A 22,672-nucleotide genomic window follows, 5' to 3' on the forward strand; every position below is an offset into this window, starting at 1 on the left:
ACAGGGATGTTAGAACAGGACTGAACCTGCTGACACAGCTGCTTCTGACCCCCCAGTCCTTCCTGTACCTGGCCTGGTACATGACCATGTCCATACTGTATTACTACTACTACTGTATTACTACTACTACTGTATTACTACTACTGTATTACTACTACTACTACTGTATTACTACTACTACTACTATATTACTATTAATACTGTATTACTACTACTACTGTATTACTACTACTACTACTATATTACTACTACTACTGTATTACTACTACTACTGTATTACTACTACTACTTTATTACTACTACTACTGTATTACTACTACTACTACTACTGTATTACTACTATTACTGTATTACTACTACTACTGTATTACTACTACTACTGTATTACTACCACTACTACTGTATTACTACTACTACTGTATTACTACTACTACTGTATTACTACTACTACTGTATTACTACTACTACTACTACTGTATTACTACTACTACTGTATTACTACTACTACTGCTGTATTACTACTACTACTGTATTACTACTAATACTGTATTACTACTACTACTACTGTATTACTACTACTACTGTATTACTACTCTATTACTACTATGTGTGTCGGTGATCTGAGGGTTTGATTGTAGTTATTACAGAACTTTTGCTGAGACAGGGATGTTAGAACAGGACTGAACCTGCTGACACAGCTGCTTCTGACCCCCCAGTCCTTCCTGTACCTGGCCTGGTACATGACCATGTCCATACTGTATTACTACTACTACTGTATTACTACTACTACTGTATTACTACTACTACTGTATTACTAATACTACTACTGTATTACTACTACTACTGTAGTCCTTCCTGTACCTGGCCTGGTACATGACCATGTCCATCCTGGGTCACTACAACAACTTCTTCTTCGCTGCCCATCTGCTGGACATCGCCATGGGTTTCAAAACGCTGCGTACCATTCTGTCCTCCGTCACACACAACGGCAAGCAGGTAAACGCTCACACACACACACACACACACACACACACACACACACACACACACACACACACACACACACACACACACACACACACACACACACACACACACAGCTGAACTCTGACCCACCTGCAGCTCAAACCAGTGCAGCCATCACTCCAGTCTGGTTCCCCCCCCAGTGGTGAGCGTGTTGGTGGTGACGTTAGTACAGACTGTTTCCTCCTGTCCCCCCCCAGCTGGTGCTGACCGTCGGCCTGCTGGCGGTGGTCGTGTACCTCTACACCGTCGTGGCTTTCAACTTCTTCAGGAAGTTCTACAACAAGGGTGAAGATGGAGAGCTGCCAGACATGAAGTGTGACGACATGCTGACGGTAAGTAGGAGCCGCTCAGACGCACACGTGTGTTAGTAGGATGGGAAAGAGCAGCGTGACCCACGTCATACGTGTGGAAACATGTTAAAGCTTCTGCCTTGCACACATGGATCCCACACTGACGTACAAAGTGAAGATGTCAGATGTGAAATCAACTCCTTTAGGGGTGATTGGTTCTGATATTGATTGATTCCGTCCCGCTTCACAGCGGTGATGTTTTGTTATCATCAGTGTTGGTGTGTTCGTCCGTTACTCCACCACATACCGCTCAGGTAGAGAGATGAGACAAAAAGCACATCACTCATGCAGCAAAGGGGATGAAGATGAGATGATGACCTTGACCTTGAGAAAACTAGATCAAGGTCAAATTTTGATTTTTGTACATTTTTTTGCACATATCTCTGGAACCGGATCAGATAGAAAGAAAAAACAAAAGGCGTTATATTCAGGGAGGCAAGGGGAGGAAAATCAGATCACAGCCTTGACCTTGAAAAACTACAGTAGGCCAAGGTCACATTTTCACTTTTACACCTTTTCAGGTACACGTCTCTGATACCTGATGAGATATAATCACAAAACAAAAAGCAACATTTTCAGGAAGCCAGAGGCTCAAAAACGTGATGCTGACCTTCACCTTTGGAAAACTAGGTCAATGTCAACTTACCACTTTTGTACCTGAATTCAGGGGTGTCGCGGGATGTTGCAGTCTGTGACGGCCTTGTTTGTGTCTCAGCCTGGTTGGTGTGGTTGTTGCAGATAGAGGCTGCAGCCTGAATGCAGTGATGGAGTCAGAGGTTCAGTCCTCACAGGAGACTCAGAACCTTTTATGGACACAGACTCAGAGTCAGAGCTCGTGGTCTGACGGTTTCACCTCAGGCTGTGTGTGAACTCCAGCTGAGCTGCAGGGAGATTACAGGCTGACCCCAGGGGTCCACTTGTTAGGAGGAACAGTTGTTAGCATGAATATTAAGATATATGAATGTTTATCTGGATGTCATTGGCTTCTGCATATAACTCCTAACTGATGACATTTGTTAATGGTGGATCTGAAGCTACTTTTCAAACCCTGAACAAAAGATTCTTCTGGAATTCTGCTTTCTTACAAAACACAGACTAGGTTAATTTATCATTTAGGAAGTACAATATACTCCATAAATGGAAGTCAGGTGTATGTAAATGTGTTAGTAAAGATGGAGAGAGTGAACCGGTAGAGACAGAATGTGATGAAGCTGATCCCTGCTGCTGAAATATCTGAACAAATACTATAAAAGGGCTCCTTGGTGCGTGTTTTCTGTGGCGGGGGGAGAGGGGGGGCGTCTGTCACCCGGAAATGTTAGGAGACACACTTTAATCCGCTATAGTCAGTCATCCATAGCATTCCGTAGAGCTACTCTGTTTCCTATTAAGGGGAGGCTGGCAGCTCTGTCTCATGTGCCGGAAGGTGACAGTTGAAGGACCGGCCACTGGGGGGCCACTGCCCCCCCAGAATAAAGCCCTAAAGCATCAGTGACACCGACATTAATGAGAGGATTAGTCTCTTTGTTCCATCAGATCACTCTACAGCACTGATCCTGGGTCATTACAGGTTTTACCCTGTGGAGCAGCAGCTCTGATTTTAACCTTTTTAGGACAAAATCTGACATTTTGTGTTGATTAACTTTATTTAATAGTTTTTATTTAAAAACATTCACTTTGTACTTTACATTGCTTTGTTTATAATGGCTATAATAGTTGTCTGTCAAAATGTATGTACAGTACATATATGAGTGTGTGTGTGTGTGTGTGTGTGTTTGTTTGTTTGTGTGTGTGTTTATATAAAATCTTTTAATTATTATTTCTACATAGATAAGTAGTAGAAAATTACAGCAACTATGTTCAAATACTGCTGTGTCACGTGCAGGGATTGTTCAGACATTAAAAACATATGTGTGTGAACAATACATACGTGTTCAAAGAGTGGATGAAATCCTGCTACACACTGACAAAACAATCTGCAGAGTATAAGTGAGTATAAGTCATTATATCTGTTCAACAGCCACTATCTATACACTCTATATCTATACACTCTATATCAATACACTCTATATCAATACACTCTATACACACTCTATTTATAAACTCTATATCTGTACACTCTATATCTATACACTCTATATCTATACACTCTATATCTATACACTCTATATTGATACACTCTATATACACTCTATCTATACACTCTATATCTGTACACTCTATATACACACTATACACTCTATATCTATACACTCTATATGCACTCCATACACTCTATATCTGTACACTCTATATCTATACACTCTATATCTATACACTCTATATCTATACACTCTATATCGATACACTATATCTATACATTCTATATCTATACAATCTATATCTCTACACCCTATATACACTCTATATCTATACACTTTATATCTATACACTCTATATCTATACACTCTATATCTATACTCTATATCTATACACTCTATATACTATATCGATGCACTTTATATCGATACACTCTATATCGATACACTCTATATCTATACACTCTATATCGATACACTCTATATCGATACACTCTATATCAATACACTCTATATCTATACACTCTATATCGATACACTCTATATCTATACACTCTGTCTCTATACATCTATATCGATACACTCTATATTTATACACTCTATATTGATACACTCTATATCTATACGCTCTATATCTATACACTATATCTATACACTCTATACACTCTATATCGATACACTATATTTATACACTCTATATCTATACACTCTATATTGATACACTCTATATCTATACACTCTATATCGATACGCTCTATATCAATACACTATATCTATACACTCTATATTTATACACTCTATATTGATACACTCTATATCTATACACTCTATACACTCTATACACTCTATATCGATACACTATATTTATACACTCTATATCTATACACTCTATATTGATACACTCTATATCAATACACTCTATATTTATACACTCTATATTGATACACTCTATATCTATACGCTCTATATCTATACACTATATCTATACACTCTATACACTCTATATCGATACACTATATTTATACACTCTATATCTATACACTCTATATTGATACACTCTATATCTATACACTCTATATCGATACGCTCTATATCAATACACTATATCTATACACTCTATATTTATACACTCTATATTGATACACTCTATATCTATACACTCTATACACTCTATACACTCTATATCGATACACTATATTTATACACTCTATATCTATACACTCTATATCTATACACTCTATATCGATACACTCTATATCAATACACTCTATATCTATACACTCTATATCTATACACTCTATATCTATACTCTATATCTATACACTCTATATACTATATCGATGCACTTTATATCGATACACTCTATATCGATACACTCTATATCTATACACTCTATATCGATACACTCTATATCGATACACTCTATATCAATACACTCTATATCTATACACTCTATATCGATACACTCTATATCTATACACTCTGTCTCTATACATCTATATCGATACACTCTATATTTATACACTCTATATTGATACACTCTATATCTATACGCTCTATATCTATACACTATATCTATACACTCTATACACTCATACACTCATACACTCACTCATACTCTATACACTATACACCATCATGAACAACACCAGGCACCCCCTACACACCACCTTCTCCCAGTAGAGAAGCACCTTCAGCGGCAGACTGCTGTCACACAGCGCCTCCACAGAGAGGCTGAGGTCCTCCTTCGTGCCCCGTGCCATCAGGGGGTACAATGACTCTCTCAAGAGGAGCGGGGGGGAGGTGGCGAGGTCAGCACGGGGTTGAAAATGGATTTAATTTAATTTAAATTTAAATTTAATTTTATACTGTTGTATATATATATATATATATATATATATATATATAATTTATTTATTTTTTATACTGTTTTTATATTTTAATTCAATTTTATACTGTTTAGATTTTATTTTATACTGTTTATATCTTAATACTGTAATATTTTTAAATTTTATACTGTTTATATTTTTAGTTATAGTTTAGTATATAAGTCCTGTTAGTGCTGCATGTGCCTGTCTGTTAGTGTAGTGTCTGTCTTGTGGTATGTCCTGTGATGTCAATGTTTCCTTTTCTCCTGGTGTTTATCCAGTATTATTTGTTAAGTAATGCCTGAGCAGTGGATATATGCAATTTCCTCCGGGATTAATAAAGTATCTATCTATCTATCTATCTATCTATCTATCTATCTATCTATCTATCTATCTATCTATCTATCTATCTATCTATCTATCTATCTATCTATCTATCTATCTATCTATCTATCTATCTCTATATCGATACACTATATTTATACACTCTATATCTATACACTCTATATTGATACACTCTATATCTATACACTCTATATCGATACGCTCTATATCAATACACTATATCTATACACTCTATATTTATACACTCTATATTGATACACTCTATATCTATACACTCTATACACTCTATACACTCTATATCGATACACTATATTTATACACTCTATATCTATACACTCTATATTGATACACTCTATATCAATACACTCTATATTTATACACTCTATATTGATACACTCTATATCTATACGCTCTATATCTATACACTATATCTATACACTCTATACACTCTATATCGATACACTATATTTATACACTCTATATCTATACACTCTATATCAATACACTCTATATTTATACACTCTATATCTATACACTCTATATCAATACACTCTATATCTATACACTCTATATCGATACACTCTATATCGATACACTCTATATCTATACGCTCTATATCTATACGCTCCACTGATATTTGACCACAGCAGGAGTTTTTCATGACTTTTGTCCCTTTGACCTGTGTTTTTTGAAGTATTGCTGTCATTTAGCAGAACCAAGTTCCAGGAGTTATACTGGGTCCCGGCTCAAACCCACTTGTTACAGGTGTTCTTCTTTGCCTCTCGTCTTCCTCCCAGTGCTACATGTTCCACATGTATGTGGGTGTGAGGGCCGGTGGGGGGATCGGGGACCAGATTGAGGACCCAGCTGGCGACGAGTATGAGATTTATCGCATCATCTTTGACATCACCTTCTTCTTCTTCGTTATTGTGATCCTGCTGGCCATCATCCAGGGTGAGAACCCCCCCCCCTGACTGGGAACCCACAGAGAAGTCTATCTAACACACATCAGTCTGAAACGTGAACAAGGGTTACTTTGAAGTACTTTGAAGGTCCGTTTGACCTCAAACCATCATCTTTGCATAAGTAGCTGTGTATAAAATAATGTCATGGAAATCCCTCTGCTCTCAGCAGTAATACAAGGATGAAGGAATATTGTGATGAAGGGAAAGTGGGCTGATGTCTCTGTGAAATTATATTAAGAACAGTCCAAGACAAGAGAAACAGGTGATTAACGGTGAGATTATTTCACCTTTGAACCCTGCATCCTCTGATCCGTACTCATTCTAGGATTGATCATCGATGCTTTTGGAGAACTGAGGGACCAGCAGGAACAAGTGAAAGAAGACATGGAGGTGAAATGACTCTGTTTAAACACTGCATTGTTATTCTGACCCTGGAAATGTATAGACGGGCTCCGGAGCGTAACACACCTACACACTCCATGTCAGCATTTTATGTTCCTGTATCGTCTGCTGGTGAAACTATGTGAACTGTTATTGTTTAATTTCCATGAAATCTCCACATACTAACAGACACAACACTAACCACTGACACCAGATATCAGAATAACTTAAAAAAGGAATGTCAAGAAAGAATAAACACGTTCACACTCAACAGGTTCACTCTCACTCCTCTCACACCAAGAGGAGGAGAGCGGTGCCGGGGGCAATTTATAACAAACGGGTCATTAAGGTCATTTAGTGTAACGACCGTCATTGAACACTTCATGTTTCTCCTGCAGACCAAATGCTTTATCTGTGGAATAGGGAACGACTACTTTGACACGGTTCCACACGGCTTTGAAACGCACACGTTACAGGAGCACAATTTAGCCAACTACCTGTGAGTATGTGTGTGTGTGTGTGTGTGGGGGGGGGGGGGGGGGGGTAATTCTCTTCTCCTTTAACAAAATGTGGTTGAAGACAGACAAAAAAACCCCACTGTGTTTCCATCTTGGTTTAGGATTTAATTTATTATCAGGATCCTTTTTTATTATAACAATAATTTTTATAATAATAATGTTTTAGGATGGAAATCCTTAGGATCATTTTTATAATAATAATGCACCACAAATCTGTATTTTATCTGTTTTGTTCAAAAGACACGAGTAACTTCATTCTTTGTGGCAGCATTACTGTAGTTATTTTAATATTTTATTGAACACAGGTGGGTGTATGTGTGTGATAAAGGGTTTCTCTAACATGTTCATGCGTGTGCGTTGCAGATTCTTTGTGATGTATCTCATCAACAAAGATGAAACAGAGCACACAGGCCAGGTAAGCGTCGCTGTGATACGTCCTTATTATAATGTTTTCTTCATACCAGCTAAATGTTCAACGGTAAAACAAGTCTCTGAACCACTGCCGTGAGAAAATGATCAATGAATCAAGTTTTATTTATATAACCCAAATTCATCCTGAAAAAAAAAATCTAATCAAAAACCATTGTCAACGATTCAAGGAGTGTTTATTCACTGCTAACTGTACAGAAATTAATTAGCCAACAGAACATCAGCTCAGTATAGGATAAATAAGAATAGAAATTAAAATTAATTGAAAGGATTATAAATAGTCAAGTTTAACCACATTTATTTTCCCTCCACTCTTACTTTCTGACCCAGATCCTCTCTCAGGTATGAAGAGATGGAACCAATTTATTCGACATGAACTTTGGTACTTTAGTAATAAAGTATTTTAGTACTTCACTACATCACTAGTGGTGATACTTCATCAGTCTTCATTCTCTGTTCCTGTTATTCTCTACATGATGGTAGAAACATGTTTGATTTCTGAATCGGTTGAATGACAACTACTTTGAACAGTGACAAAAATCACCTGGCAATGAACCCCTTCCTCTGTCCTCCTCTCTGTCTGTACAGGAGTCATACGTGTGGAAGATGTACCAGGAGCGCTGCTGGGAGTTTTTCCCTGCTGGCGACTGCTTTCGAAAACAATATGAGGATCAGCTGAACTGATATCCTGCAGCGACAGACTCCTAACTGGTTCGAGACCCTCCACAGCCCCCATCACTCTGCTTGTCCCTCAAAGATGGCCTGTTGTTCCACACAACGGTCCTTCGTGCTCTCGGTCAGGAGCAGCTGTGTTCACCCGTCCCTCACAGATCTTCACCAACCGACCAGCTCTGACACAGATTCCAGCACGCTGTAGTTTGGTCTGTTTCTATGACTTTGTACATAGAAAATATGAGATTATATGCTGTAAAAAATGACTGGTGGCACGTCTGCATTCTCTATTACATGCAAAAATGTCAAAGATTAATGGAGCGAGGGAAAAGCTGTGGATCCAGAAACAAACAGCACTGATCACATGAAGAGAGACTCTCAGGATGGACTCAAAGAGCAGAGTGTGAAGATGTTCACCACTCTGAGTGTGAACGATGCACGTTGCATGTAGGTGTAGGAGGTGGACACACAAAACATTTCACCTTTGCCGTCCTGAAACACAAACAGCTTTATCATATACGTGACCTTTGAGAGCTGTAGCTGTCATAGAGGTGATGATCGGGTTAACTTGAAGGTAACTTTACAAAGTTTTGTGGGAAGATATGAGGTGCTTCAACATGATACTCTATTCACCAATCAGAACCTCTCTGGCATCCTGATGTTCAGACAAACATGTCATACTAGACTGAATATATTTATTTTGTATTTATAGTATAATTTACAGATGTTTAATATTGCATCCACACCATGTAAATGCCAACCTTGTGTGAAGGGCTCCTTAACTGTGTGTTCACATCACTAGCAGCATGAGCGACAGTCAGTTTGATTCCAGTAGAGCTAAATTACCTGGAAATAGTGAACATTAAAAATAGTTTGGTGGTATTTTGTGTCTCCAAATCCATCCTGGTGAAACGACTGGATCCGTTCCCATGGAATGCAGAGCGAGTGGAAACGTATGGATGAAAGCAAACAGTGGGGAGACGGGAGGAAACAGTGCCTTACTAAGCCAGGGGAGAGCTGAGGGGGGGGGTTAGGATTTGGAATGGAATGGAGTGGAGTTTGCTTTTTTACTTTAATGCAGTGCAAAAAAGGGTGTTGCAATATTAAAAACAAAAAGATGAATATTATTTCCACTAATGACTCACAAGAAGTTTGTAGATTCCACTCAAGACTGCTCTTGTGAAGTTTGCACGTTGTGTGTCGGTCCTCTTGGGGGGCGAAGGTTCTTCTCCATGTTATATAGGTGAGGTTGATGTCTGTCCTGTAACCCCCCCCCCCCCCATATTGCACCCCCTCTCCCCACATGAACCTGCAGAAGACCGGCAGAAAGGACAGATGGATGGATTGGAAAATAGATTATTCTCCTGGTGTGTTTATGCAGATCAGTTGTTAACATTAATTTGCTTTGATTTGTTAAAAGGGGGTTGTTTTGGGGGGGCGTCGCCCACAACGCCTGATGCAGTTACTGAGTGAAATGTTCAAACTCTACTCCGTTCAGTTTGACAGGAGGAATCCCAGGAGACACTCGATGGTATAAATGTGATTCATGATCAACAACTTCCTGCCAGCATTCCTCTCTTGTCTTATTTGCAGCAATAATGTGTTTCTCATTGGTATATATGTTTAGATTTATTGTTCATATTCCTCCACCGTAATGGAGTTTAAAGTAAATGACATGAGATTGATCTGATTTATGTGAAAGAAGAGGTACAAACACTCCTTTTAAGGGAATGCACACTGAGTCTGAAGCAGATGAAAGTTGATCACTTTCATGGAACCGATCACTGATTATTTGTTATTTATAATGTCCTTATTGCCATAGATCAACAGACAAAATATTACAAACACAAATAGAAGCCTGGGTTTGTGTGTTTGGGGGTTCTCTGATTAGACGTGTTGCATCACATTAGTGTTAACTGGGTGGTTTTCCCTGAACGTGTGTGTGTGTGTGTGTGTGTGTGTGTGTGTGTGCATGTGTGTGTGCGCTCACTGTTTCATCAATGGTCATTCATGATGCTGTCTTACCTCCAGCTTTAAACATGAATTAGTCTTGGTAGTTAGTTCCAGCATTCTGCTGTAGACACATTTAAAATGTGATGAATTCAACACCAAGAGACAGACATCCAACATCTTGGCCATTTCATATTTATGTCATATTTATCCATTTCATATCATTTTGAACCTTTACACGAGGTCAGACATCATAAACGGGATAACGGTCCATTTAAAGCATAATCAGTGACACTTGACACTTCAGTTTAAATCCTCAGTGAAGGGAAGCGGGTTTTGATTGAATGAATGCTTGTTGCTCTCAAACGTGGAATATGCTGTGGAACCATTTTATAGATTGTTTGAGTTTTTGACTTTTCTGTGGAGTTAATGAAATACAGAAATCAAAATTATTCTCAATTTATAGACATTCAATGAAACTATTTTGTCAGAAAAGCCCATTGCATGTTTATTATGCTTATTTAATGAACAATTCCCAAAATTTATTTAAACCTATCACCCCATTAATTAATATATAGGATTACTTAAAATGAATAAGAGTTCTGTAATGTTCTATTTAAGTGTCAGAGTCTTCATTGCAAATCTTTAAAACACAAATAGAAAATTGAAACTGATGTTTTGCTCTCACCGATCATCTCTGCAGTAATACACTCCAATGTTTCCTGAGGTGTTAAATGGATCAAACCTCAAGCAGCAGCCCAGCAGACGAGGTCTGGGGGGACAAAACAAAAGCTCGCTTGTGTCTCATTAAAGTCTATTTATGGTGATTTATTTTCTAGTTATTTATTTTAGTAATAATTTCAAGTGTGTGTTGGGGGAGTGATACACACACAAACTCACATGAATAAAGATTTAGCCATAAAGTTTTTGAGTTTTCTGGTTCAGCTAACACCTTCCAAAAATTCCGGTAAAGAAGAAAAAGAATAAACTACTGCTGACGCTGTAGATTAGTTCTGCTACCTTTACCTGTTGCTCGGTTAACGTTGAATGAGGATGCATGAGCTGTTCACATTCAGCACTGAATATACCAGTGTGATCATGTAGTGGGTGTCAGTCTGGGTGTTGTATATATTACAGTGATCTCATTGTACCATGATGTCATGACTACTGCCTTTACTTCTTGCAATATAACATCAGAATAAATAATAATACAAAGATATACTTTCCATACCTAGAGGGGCATGTTTAGTTCGGCACATCGTTTGCTCCATCGGTGCGTCATGTACACTTTCTGAACCAGCTGTTAATTCTTATGAGAGATATGTAAGGGGGGGGGGGGGGGTGACTATGAATAATGAATGGATTTGCATGATTTTGAAAATAAAACTTTATAAACTTAACTTGTGAAGAGGGAGTTATACTCAATGATTAATCTGTTGTGTATTTTGTAAATACAGTACAATAGAACAATATGTGTGTAAGAAAAAATAAATGTATATATATGACTACATATAAACATATATACTGTATGTCTATATATGTACATATATACATTTATGCATACATTTAAGCGCTTCAAAATGTTGATGTGATTAAACACTTAACAAATAAAAGCTGATTAACATATATATACTTTATACACACACATACATACACATTTGCATATATGTAGGTATGTGTATATGTGTATGGGCGTGCGTGTGTATGAATTTGCACACACACCTACATATATAAACACACATATACACACATGTATACATGCATACCTGCATATACAGTATATTCACACACATACACACGCACAGTATACACAACCAGCTTCCTGGAGTCCCCCTTCACACCCCCCCACTGCAACCACATCACAACATCTAATGCGTCAAACTGATGTTGATGGATAAAACATGACCTAACTGCACCCCCCCAAACAGATCATACTGTTTGTTCTTTTTTTAATATTTCACACAGCTGTCAGACGTTCATCTACACGGTTTTCTGAAGTCATGTCCACAGTCGTGTTTTCCCCCTCTGCTTAGAAAAAATTGCGTCCACAGGACGTGGTTTTTAAAAGCATCTCCATCCACATGTGACCGCATCAGCATGTGATCAACACGTCTGTGAGCAGAACAACTGGAATAACTCCAACTACGACAGGACAGCCGACCAGGACACGCAGAGAGTCACGCCATTCCTCCTGGAGGACGACCTCCATCTCAAAGTTCTCCACCAGCTGGTAGAGCATCCTGGTCTGACCCAGAGCCGACATTAGTGTCTCTGGTGAGGAACATCAATGAATGAATGAAGACAGAGGTTTCCTTCTATAAAACAACAAAAACAACACCAAGAAAGGGCTTGTGAGGATAAAATAACTTATTTATGAATAGATGACTATGTTCAACCTCTATATTTGGTAAATCGTGTAATTTTTCTTCACTGTTGCAGTGATAGTGATCTAGTGAGCTTCCTCTCTTCCTATCTCATATAATATGATTGCTCACATGTACAGTATGTTGGAAAAAGAATATTTCCCAACATAGCGTTCAGATGCAATACATGATTAGTTAAATACTTCATTACTTCACAGATTTTTATAAATAGTTGATAGAATATGTGTACATCTGGCTGTCAAACAGAAGGTCTTCCTGATCCTCATTTAGAGGTTCATTCTGGAGTTTCTGGGACGCAAACTTTAAATTCTTACAATAAAATATATAATATTGGTAAAGAATGCACTTCCATTCAACATTTATATTCAACATTTTATCCATTAGAAAAAGTTACAAAAAGTAACTATTATTCATCTATTAATGTAAGTTTTTGTTTTCTGTTTGACTCCAGTGTTCATGATGTGAATGAAGTTCATCAGGATTGTAGTAATAACAATGAAGAAATGATGAATAAACAGTAATAATGAATACATTAGGTAGCAGTGGTTTTAATCAGGTTACACCCCACTGTGTGTCCTTATTGTGTGACAGACCACATGTCAGAGGTTCCCCTGCTGAAGGCGGAGCTGGAGGTTCCAGTCACACCAGCTGACCGGTCTGACCAGACCAGTCTGAGCCCCAGCAGAGGGAAGCATGCTGCCAGGGCAGAGCTGAGCCTCCAGAGGGGTGTTCAGTGTATTATCCTGGAGCTGGAACAGGAGTGGACTGGTAAGAACAACTCATTATTAAAATACAAAAAAACAACAAAAATTAACCATTTAGTTTAAGCTTACTGTCATGCAGTAAATTGTTCCGGGAACATTTGTTCATACAAGCAGAATTAGTCGTCTCAGCGCTGCCTTTCTACATATGTGTGATGCTTGTGTGGTGTGCAAACTTTCTGTTGTTCAGGTACTGTTTTTATGCTGAAGGTGTTCAGTTTCCATGGCAATGCAAACAATCCATTCTTTTTCTCACGTTTGTAGATTTATGCATAAAAATTCATCAAACTGGAAGTTGTAAAAGGTCATTGAGGGGTTTGTTATAACACTTCAAAAAATTAGGGTTAAAAATGATTAACATGCCCAAATACGCTGGAAGGATTCACCGGCTGCATTATTCCTTCTGCCCCCTTTTTTCAAAGTTTCCCAACTTCCAAGTAAAAAAGGTTTAGTTCAGACTAATTATGATTAAAGTATCAAATAAAAACAGTAATGTCAGAGCGGTGGTGCGACGGGTAGCACTGTTATGTTCTCCCCGTGCACGCGGTTCTCTCCAGGTTCTCCGTTCCTCCCACCTCCAGAAACATGAAGCTTAGGTTAGTCCACCTAACATTTAGGTATTAGGTGTGTCCAACTTACCTAATGTCCCATAGGTATCAGTGTAAGCATGAATGGATGTTTGCCTTTTGTGTGGCCCTATGGCTGGTGTCTCATCCAGGGTGTACCCTGCCTCTCACCTGTAGCCAGCTGAGAAAAGCTACAGTAACACCCAATGACCTGCAAGGTGGAAAACAGCCAACGAGATTATAACCAATATTTGAAGCCACACTGCAGAAGTTTTACTTTAGCTTTAACAAAACCTTCAGCTGAAGAACGGCTTCAGATTTCCATCCACATCAGACATCAGAGTTGGTTTAGTTCTCTGCAGACGAGAGAAAAATAACAGTGAATAAAAAACCTTTCATTATAATTTGCTGATCGAATTTTAGTAACACCTTTATGGTTTTTATTTTTTTTTCTTTTTAAATTTTTAAATTTTTTTGTATACTTTGATCGCTGTTTTGTGAAATTGTATCAATCTGCAGTTAATACGACAACTGGCGAAATGTTCTTTTTATAAGAAAGTTGATTTTTTTAGTTGATCAACTGTTTTGTAAATTACATGAATGAATATTTTCTATTTGTCTCATAGAATTCTATATTTTATTATTCTGTGTTAGTGTTTCTTGTGGTGCTTCAACTTTCCATCTTTTTAATCTTCTTTTTCAACATCAACACTAACAGCATGGATGATCCATTTCCTGAGGACTAATGATGGTTCTGGCTTTAATTAGTACAGCCTGTATTAGTAATGTCATCTATTCTTTACAGGCTATGCTAATCTATGCCAGAATCAGCAAGGCGCTGAGAGTGGAGGATTCCAGTGAATCTCTGTTCCTGGATGGGTCTGGGGGGTCAGACATCATGTTCAGGATGAGAACATTAAATGTGTTTGTATCATCATGAAAGACAACATGAAGGGTTCCGTCATGAGATGATGTATTGTTTCCATAGCAACGACCCTCTGTACTTATAACTCCGTTAGATACAGTCCAGTACCACAGCAGCTTGTCCTGAATGTACAAAAAAGGTTTTGTCTCGTTTCTCTGTTTGCTCTGTGGATGTTAGTCCTCCAACCGACCACATAAGGCTCTGCTGGCTGCTGGAATGAATGAAATGATAGGAGAAAGGGGTATTTATATAGAATGTCTGTTCTAAATCTGAATTACTCCGTTTTAGGAGAATATTAAAATGTGTAGGAAATACAAAAAAAAAAAATTCAGACCAAACGCCATCCATCATGCTCTGGTTTGGACTAAATGAGAGCAAGACTAGCTAAAAGTGAGACCAACTGTAATTGACCTGTGTGTTAATGTCCTGTGTGTGTGATCTACGTAAGGAGTTTATATAATATCATCAATCTTAATCCTAATCCTAATCCTAATCTTCCTCATTTAATCACCCAGTTGTCTGCTAATCACTATTATTCCTGGTAATCTTTTGTGAGACACACAAATCTTAACATTAAACGTTCGCTGTAGTTCTTCTCACCGTTTCAACATCAGCATCATCTTGAACTGTGTGACACGTAATGACGTGATTCACTGAGTCAGTTAGCATTAGCACTGTTGGGTTACGCCACCCGTGTGTCCTCACTACGGCTCAGGGGTCACCTGAGTTCAGCTGGCAGTGACAGTACAACGTGTTTCATGGATCCGTGTCGACTCTTGTGTCACTTAAGCCGTGTGTTGTCAGAACTATCTGGAATATTTCTGTTTCCAACTCTTCCATTTGAAATTCTTACCATCACAAAGTCACCTGGTTTGGTTGGAGGAGCTGACACGGGAGTGCAACTGAAAAACTAATTTATTATTATATTATTATTAGCGTGGTTAACGCGATTGAGATGTCAGTGTCAGTAGGTTGTTGATGGGGATCAGAGTTAGGGACTGGTTGCAGATGCACGACCAATGCTGTTGTTAAATTGTGTATTGAAGCTGCTGGTTTTTTAAAAACCATTGTGTGTGACAAAATAACCTGTAAAACCCTTGAATAAACATTGAGCAAAATCTCATTGACGCTCATCAGAAACAAAAGCACTGAGTCTGCATGAAGACATTCCAAGACAAGATGACGACAATAGACAATTAGATGGTGCTGTAAATAACAGATCATCACATCAAAATCCATAGTGACAAGTGATCAGTATTTATCATATGGTATCTATTGTTTCAGCATCTCAAACAGTTAACTGGAATTAATTTCTAGGCACAGTTTAGTATTCTAAAAATTGGTAAAAGCACTAAAGAAATAACATCAATCTGTTAAAATTTTAATAGAAAAAAACGTATTTTTCCTCTTTTCTCCAGCTGTCCATTGGCTATCATGAATCTGACATCTAGCTCCGAGTCTATCATCTTCTTTAGCAACAGTTTTCCTGGAATGAGGGACCAATCTGTTACGACCGTAGCTGACCCTGCCACATCAGGTACAGTACTCAGCATTTAGGTAAAAACACTTAATTATAACCTTGCTTGTGGATTGTTGATTTTATGTGTATTGTACATTCGCAAATGTTTTGTTGAAAAAATTGTGGCTTTAAAGGTAAAGAAAAAGTACTGATGTGTCCACAGCATCAGGCGGCTCCTTTCAGGATCAGATCATACTATCTGACAATGTTGGTGGGTGGAACCAGCGTGATGTCACTCATGTCACAAGTCAAGGAGGAAACTTCACTCATTCACCAGAAAATACAACATTAAGGTTGCCAGCAGAGAACGTTGACCTATTAGGAGGACACACCATCTGGCAGGTAACCATCACTGGAAACCCAGCAGCTTCTACGTCTCCAGCTGTTTTCTTTGTTATTTTTAATTTTTGATAAATAACTGTAGTTATCCTGTGGATATACAGTACATATATCTTCAGACATTGTTTTTCATGGGCCGTCACACTGCAGGATAAATGTAAAGCTGGAAACTCTTCTCACTGGTGTGACAGAACACTGTAAGACAAACAGGCACACAGATGCTGAATGTTGGAATTTGTGGTTTACGTATATTACACAACTCTTTCAGAGCATCTTGTTTTCTTTTGATTTGCACAGTACTGTGTGAAAGACTCACTGAGCTCACATATGGTCTAATTCAAATTTACACTATACCAACTTTTCCAGGGTAGATGGCAACCAGAGTCTACCTAGAAACAGGTGACACATTAAAACATTTGTATTCTCCGTCAACGCCTTGATGTTCAGCTATTATAAAACATGATATTAGTTGTTTAAACCATAACACAGTGTTTTTATTGTGATCATTAGAAACAGAAGTATGTACAGTATCTCTTATAATAATTGTGTAATGTACCTAAGAATGAAGGTGCTGGAAATGGTTTCAATTGACCCTTGGGAGTGCTTGAATTTGGCCTTGATAGAATTTGTGCACACTCCACTGACAAGGTTCACTACACATGAAAAACTCACATCATAACTTAAAGTGTTCTATTATACAGTTAGTGTAAACACTACTGTCAATAAGGATAATTCATAATTCCAATGCCTGTTTGCTGGTCACAACACAACAGACTGGTCACCGCTGTAGATTTTCTAGAGATCAGTAAGAATATATTGTGCATTGAAATGCACTCAAATACATTTTTCCTGTTCTCTTTTCCTGTTTTCTTGCCATGTCCTCTTCAGGTCATCATCATCGTGCTCCTCAGTGGATCGCTCTCTGTTCTTACTGTTGTTGGAAACATCCTAGTGTTGGTGTCCTTCAAGATCAACAAGGCGCTGAAGACGGTGAACAACTACTACCTGCTCAGCCTGGCCTTTGCTGACCTGATCATTGGGACTCTGTCGATGAACCTGTACACCATCTACATCATCATGGACCAGTGGGCTCTGGGACCAGTGGTCTGTGACTTGTGGCTTGCAATAGACTACGTGGCCAGCAATGCTTCAGTCATGAACCTGCTCGTCATCAGCTTTGACAGGTAGCAATAATGTCACTGATCATTTGTTTTGTTGAGTAGTACTTGTACTTGTAGCATTGGTAGTTACAGCTATGGTTTAGTTTGGTTTGTACACTGAATGGCAAAGAGCTTCTCAATGATAAAAACTGTGTTTCTGTGTTGTGATGAATGAAAGCCACGGGAAACATCACATTTATGTCTTATAAAGGATCTTTAATGATAGACAGACAGACTTTATTGATCCCAAAGTAGGAAATTCACATTTACAATTCACAATTAAAACAAGGCAGTCAGAGACTACGACATCCCACGAAGGGTAGGTCAGGGTACCCTGAAGGTAGTACCTGACAAGTGCATTTGACCTTTCAGGGTAGGTCAAAGCTATGCACTAGCATAGATAGATCAAAGCACTAGCTTTGATCTATGGTCTTACTCACACTGGGCTTCTCCCTCGTCTTTCAATCTTATCCGGTTCCTGAGTGTACAAACGTTTAAATTTGACCTTGACCTAGTTTTCTCAGGGTCAAGGTCATCATCTCATCTTCATCCCCTCTCCTGCCTGAGTCATGTGCTTTTTGTCTCATCTCTCTATCTGAACGGTTGTGGAGATATTTGGTGGACTAACGGACGAACACACAAACACTGACAATTACAAGACATCACCGCTTTGAAGCGAGATGGAACGACATAGTCTGTAAAAAAAGATCCAGTTACAGTTACTCTGTACAGCTACCTATTTTCTCTATGTGCTTCCCAGGTATTTCTCTGTGACCAGACCCTTGACGTATCGAGCCAAGCGTACCACCAAGCGAGCAATGACCATGATTATTTTAGCCTGGTCCATCTCTTTCATTCTCTGGGCACCAGCCATCTTGTTCTGGCAATACATCGTGGGTGAGCGGACTGTCCAGCCTAACGAGTGCTACATCCAGTTCCTGTCTGAGCCAATCATTACGTTCTGCACTGCTATTGCAGCCTTTTATTTGCCAGTGACTATAATGACCATCTTGTTCTGGAAGATCTATCAGCAGACAGAGAAGCGAGCCAAAGATGTGCAGGGTCTGAAGGGATCAGGTTCAAGCAACAGCCCCAATCAGGCTCAGAATAAGGGAGGAGGTAGTGGGAGAGCTGGTGATGAAGGTGTGACGAACAGCCAGAGGGAATCCTCCACTGTGGTACGTCAGATGAGCGCTCAGAGCTGCAGCAGCTATGAACTAAACCAAACTCTGGACCAGAGCAAAGACAGCATCAGCCTATCAGGAGGGACGCAAAGCAGAAGGAAGTGTGGGACGTTCTTATTCTGCTGCCAGTTTCCATTGATGTGGACAGGCTGTCAGGCATCCAGAAGGTCTGTCAACACAACAACTACCATGGTGGGGGGGGCAGAGCACAGCAGCTGTGATAGCTTCAACAACAATGATGGTGGTGGCTGTGTGGACCAATCAGGTTCAGAGGAGGACACTGCAGGTCCATCAAAACCTCCAAAAGGTGAGCCTTAAATCCACTATGGGATCTTGTTTGCATAATATATGAATGAAAATGCAGTGAATAAATATCTGTCTGTCTATCTAGATGCTAAGAAACCTGTACGGATGAAGAAAACCAAGGATAAACAACCATGTCCATCCAACAAAAGTGAAAACGTGTCCCAATCAAATGCTGCCGGCTCATCAAAAGTGTCCCAGTCATCAGCAGCCATCACCATGAAGGACGCAGCGATGGCCAAACGCTTTGCCTCTAAAGCCAAAACAGAGATCAACAGGCGCAAGAACGAAAAGAAGGCCAACGAGAAGAAAGCAGCACGAACTCTGAGCGCCATCTTGTTTGCCTTCATCACCACGTGGCTGCCGTACAACATCATGGTGTTGGTCAATACTTTCTGTCAAGACTGTATCCCAGAAACGCTGTGGGCCCTGGGCTACTGGCTGTGTTACGTTAACAGCACAGTGAACCCCATGTGTTACGCCTTGTGTAACAAGACCTTCAGGACAACTTTCAGGGATATTTTGATGTGCCAGTGGAATCAACGTAAGACAAAGCCTAATTTTTATCAGAGAAAAGCTGTGGCATTCAAGAAATAGTGTCAAAATAGCAAGAAAGTATTCAATGGCTCTATTTTCCAAGTTGGATTGTAGTATACAAACCAATCCATTCTGACAGGCCTATACTCTGTTAGAGACGGGTTTGAAATGGACGATGTCATCTATATGTAGTTTGTGTTCATTTCATGCATTTTTGGTTATGTTTTTAGAATGCTTCCATTCTAGGAGACAAAAAAACTCGTGTAACACCACAAAACATTTACAGCAAGATGTAATTCAAGCAAGACACCACAAAAGAGGACAAAACCAAAGGTGAATGTGTAATGGCAAAGTGTAATGACTTGAAGTCTCAGTGTTCTAAATAACCCCGTAGACACCAGTGAGTGCACTTTTAACGCCGCTATCACGCTATCATTACTGAGTCGCTTTGTCAATGGATTGCTGACCCCCCCGTCTTTTTTTTTTTTTACAGTGCAATTTTGGTCAGTGAGAGTTCGTGGTCATATTATCCCTTAAAGAAATGTCACTGCTTTTGTGCTGCAATGTACAATTATTAATATCGTAATGCAAAACAAATTGAATTCATAATAGATTATTTCTTCCAGATGACAAACTATTTACATTTATTCATGAGTTAGTCAGGTTATTGGCTGCCTCAATGTTTGTACCCCATAATCTGATAAATCTACACAAGTAAAACATTCTGTTTGAGTTATGTTCCAACATATGATATAGTGAATTATGAATTAACACTGCCTTACGTAGTGGCTTTCAGAAGCAAACATTTATGACATAAAATAATAGAATAGACTATGGTCTAATTGTAATATCCAATAACAATTGAGTCACATAATTGTACCCAGTTATTGTTTGGATTTGGTACCGATGTGACCACACCAGTTAAATGCTCAACTTACATGACAGTTATGGATGTTATTGTGTGTTTGCTCTTCAAATCCTCCAGGTGAATACATCCTACGTCCACTAAAAATATAAAAAATGCCCTACAAAAACATAAAAGTTCCACCGACCATAAAATGTCAGAGTATGTTATCAATTTGTCCATGTGCTAATACTTAGTCTGGAGCGTGTCACAAACCAAACAATGTGGTTTAAAAACACTTGGTACACACATATTACACGTACCTGTAGTTATATTTTGATATTCTATACATGATATATTTTGCTGTTTCCATGTCATTAACTGATAAACATTTTGTGGTGGTTGTCATCTGCTGCGTCGAGTTTCCTTTCTGAAGAAAGCACAACTGAACTCTTTAGAATAGACTATTGTCTGATGGTATGACTGATGGTGATCTACTTGAACTAGTTGGACTGTTAACTCCAAATGTAACAAAGAATGATTCTTACAGAATTAGTAGTAAATGAAGTGCAGAAAAACACTTCCAAGACACCAGCAGAGCACCATTTCTCCCAGTGAATTTAAGCCTCATGGACCGACGCATTAAAATGACTTGATTAACAGGTATTAACAAACTTGTGTATTTTACATGGCAGTACAGCCTGTACCCATGGAATACTCACCCACACAACATGTTACTTATCCTTCAGAGGGACAGTGGTGGCTTATCTGTGATTGTAACCCTGCATGTGTGCCAGACGGGAAACCAGGAGCCTCAGGAAGTCTCAGGAACTGGTTAAAGTCAATAAGACTTCCCCTGATATACAGTACATACCATATAGACCCAATGTCTGCCAAAGGAAACAAAGAGAACTGTTCGTTTGTGTGTAAAGTCTTGAGGAATGGTGTCTGCATGCTTGACTGGAGACTAGGAACTCAGACCCAGAGGCAAAGTGGGGTGAACAATTTCATGTAAGGTGATCTTACACATATGAGAATTAAATAAAAAATACTTGATGAAAAACAGTTTCTACTCTATTGTTGTAGATATTAAATGAGTATGCTTTTTATTATACGTGATTTTTAAAAGAAATATCTTCCATAACACTCGACTCCTGCAATACTGAATCAATGTCTGCAATAATATTGCAATAGTACCACCAAGTGGTGATTAAACCGTCTAACAGCTGTGGGTTGAGCTTATTTAATATGTATGTATTTAATGCTGCTATGCAGTTCAAACAGGTGAAGGATCTTGCCACATACCATACATCCATAATGTCTGAGGCATGTCAGGTTTTAGGCATTCTATTAAACCAGTGTTTTTCAACCACTGCCGCGACACACTATTGTCAGGTGTGTCGTGGGAAATTATCCAATTTGTGTGCCTGTGCGGTCCAGCGCCTGGCAGAGTCATCATGCAGTACTCTTCCACACCAGTAGGCGGCAGCAGCAGGTAGATAATTGCTTTGCGCTTGGAGACAAGCGAATTAGTGCTGCATGGATGCAGCGACAGGTGGACAGCAGGACGA

At 38.9% G+C, this 22,672-nt stretch overlaps 2 protein-coding genes across 2 annotated transcripts in view; both read left to right on the plus strand.

Moving 5' to 3' along the window:
• Nucleotides 1-11,903, plus strand: part of ryr2a (ryanodine receptor 2a (cardiac)) — a 137,270-nt gene extending 125,367 nt beyond the window's left edge. Inside the window, exons 107-113 of the mRNA XM_068306304.1 lie at nucleotides 850-996; nucleotides 1,224-1,358; nucleotides 6,462-6,618; nucleotides 6,955-7,019; nucleotides 7,409-7,509; nucleotides 7,892-7,943; nucleotides 8,546-11,903. Of these exons, the coding sequence (XP_068162405.1) occupies nucleotides 850-996; nucleotides 1,224-1,358; nucleotides 6,462-6,618; nucleotides 6,955-7,019; nucleotides 7,409-7,509; nucleotides 7,892-7,943; nucleotides 8,546-8,641 (753 nt within the window). The 3' untranslated portion in view covers nucleotides 8,642-11,903. The remainder of the gene's footprint in view (nucleotides 1-849; nucleotides 997-1,223; nucleotides 1,359-6,461; nucleotides 6,619-6,954; nucleotides 7,020-7,408; nucleotides 7,510-7,891; nucleotides 7,944-8,545) is intronic.
• Nucleotides 11,904-13,629: 1,726 nt separating this feature from the next.
• Nucleotides 13,630-22,128, plus strand: chrm3b (cholinergic receptor, muscarinic 3b). Its single transcript, XM_068306217.1, has 6 exons — nucleotides 13,630-13,731; nucleotides 16,634-16,752; nucleotides 16,898-17,076; nucleotides 17,962-18,257; nucleotides 18,994-19,724; nucleotides 19,809-22,128. Exons 2-6 carry the CDS (start codon nucleotides 16,650-16,652, stop codon nucleotides 20,315-20,317), a joined length of 1,818 nt encoding a protein of 605 aa, XP_068162318.1. The 5' UTR covers nucleotides 13,630-13,731; nucleotides 16,634-16,649; the 3' UTR covers nucleotides 20,318-22,128.
• Nucleotides 22,129-22,672: the final 544 nt, after the last annotated feature.

The sequence above is a fragment of the Antennarius striatus genome, chromosome 21, assembly GCF_040054535.1.
Source record: "Antennarius striatus isolate MH-2024 chromosome 21, ASM4005453v1, whole genome shotgun sequence".
Classification (NCBI taxonomy): Eukaryota; Metazoa; Chordata; class Actinopteri; order Lophiiformes; family Antennariidae; genus Antennarius; species Antennarius striatus.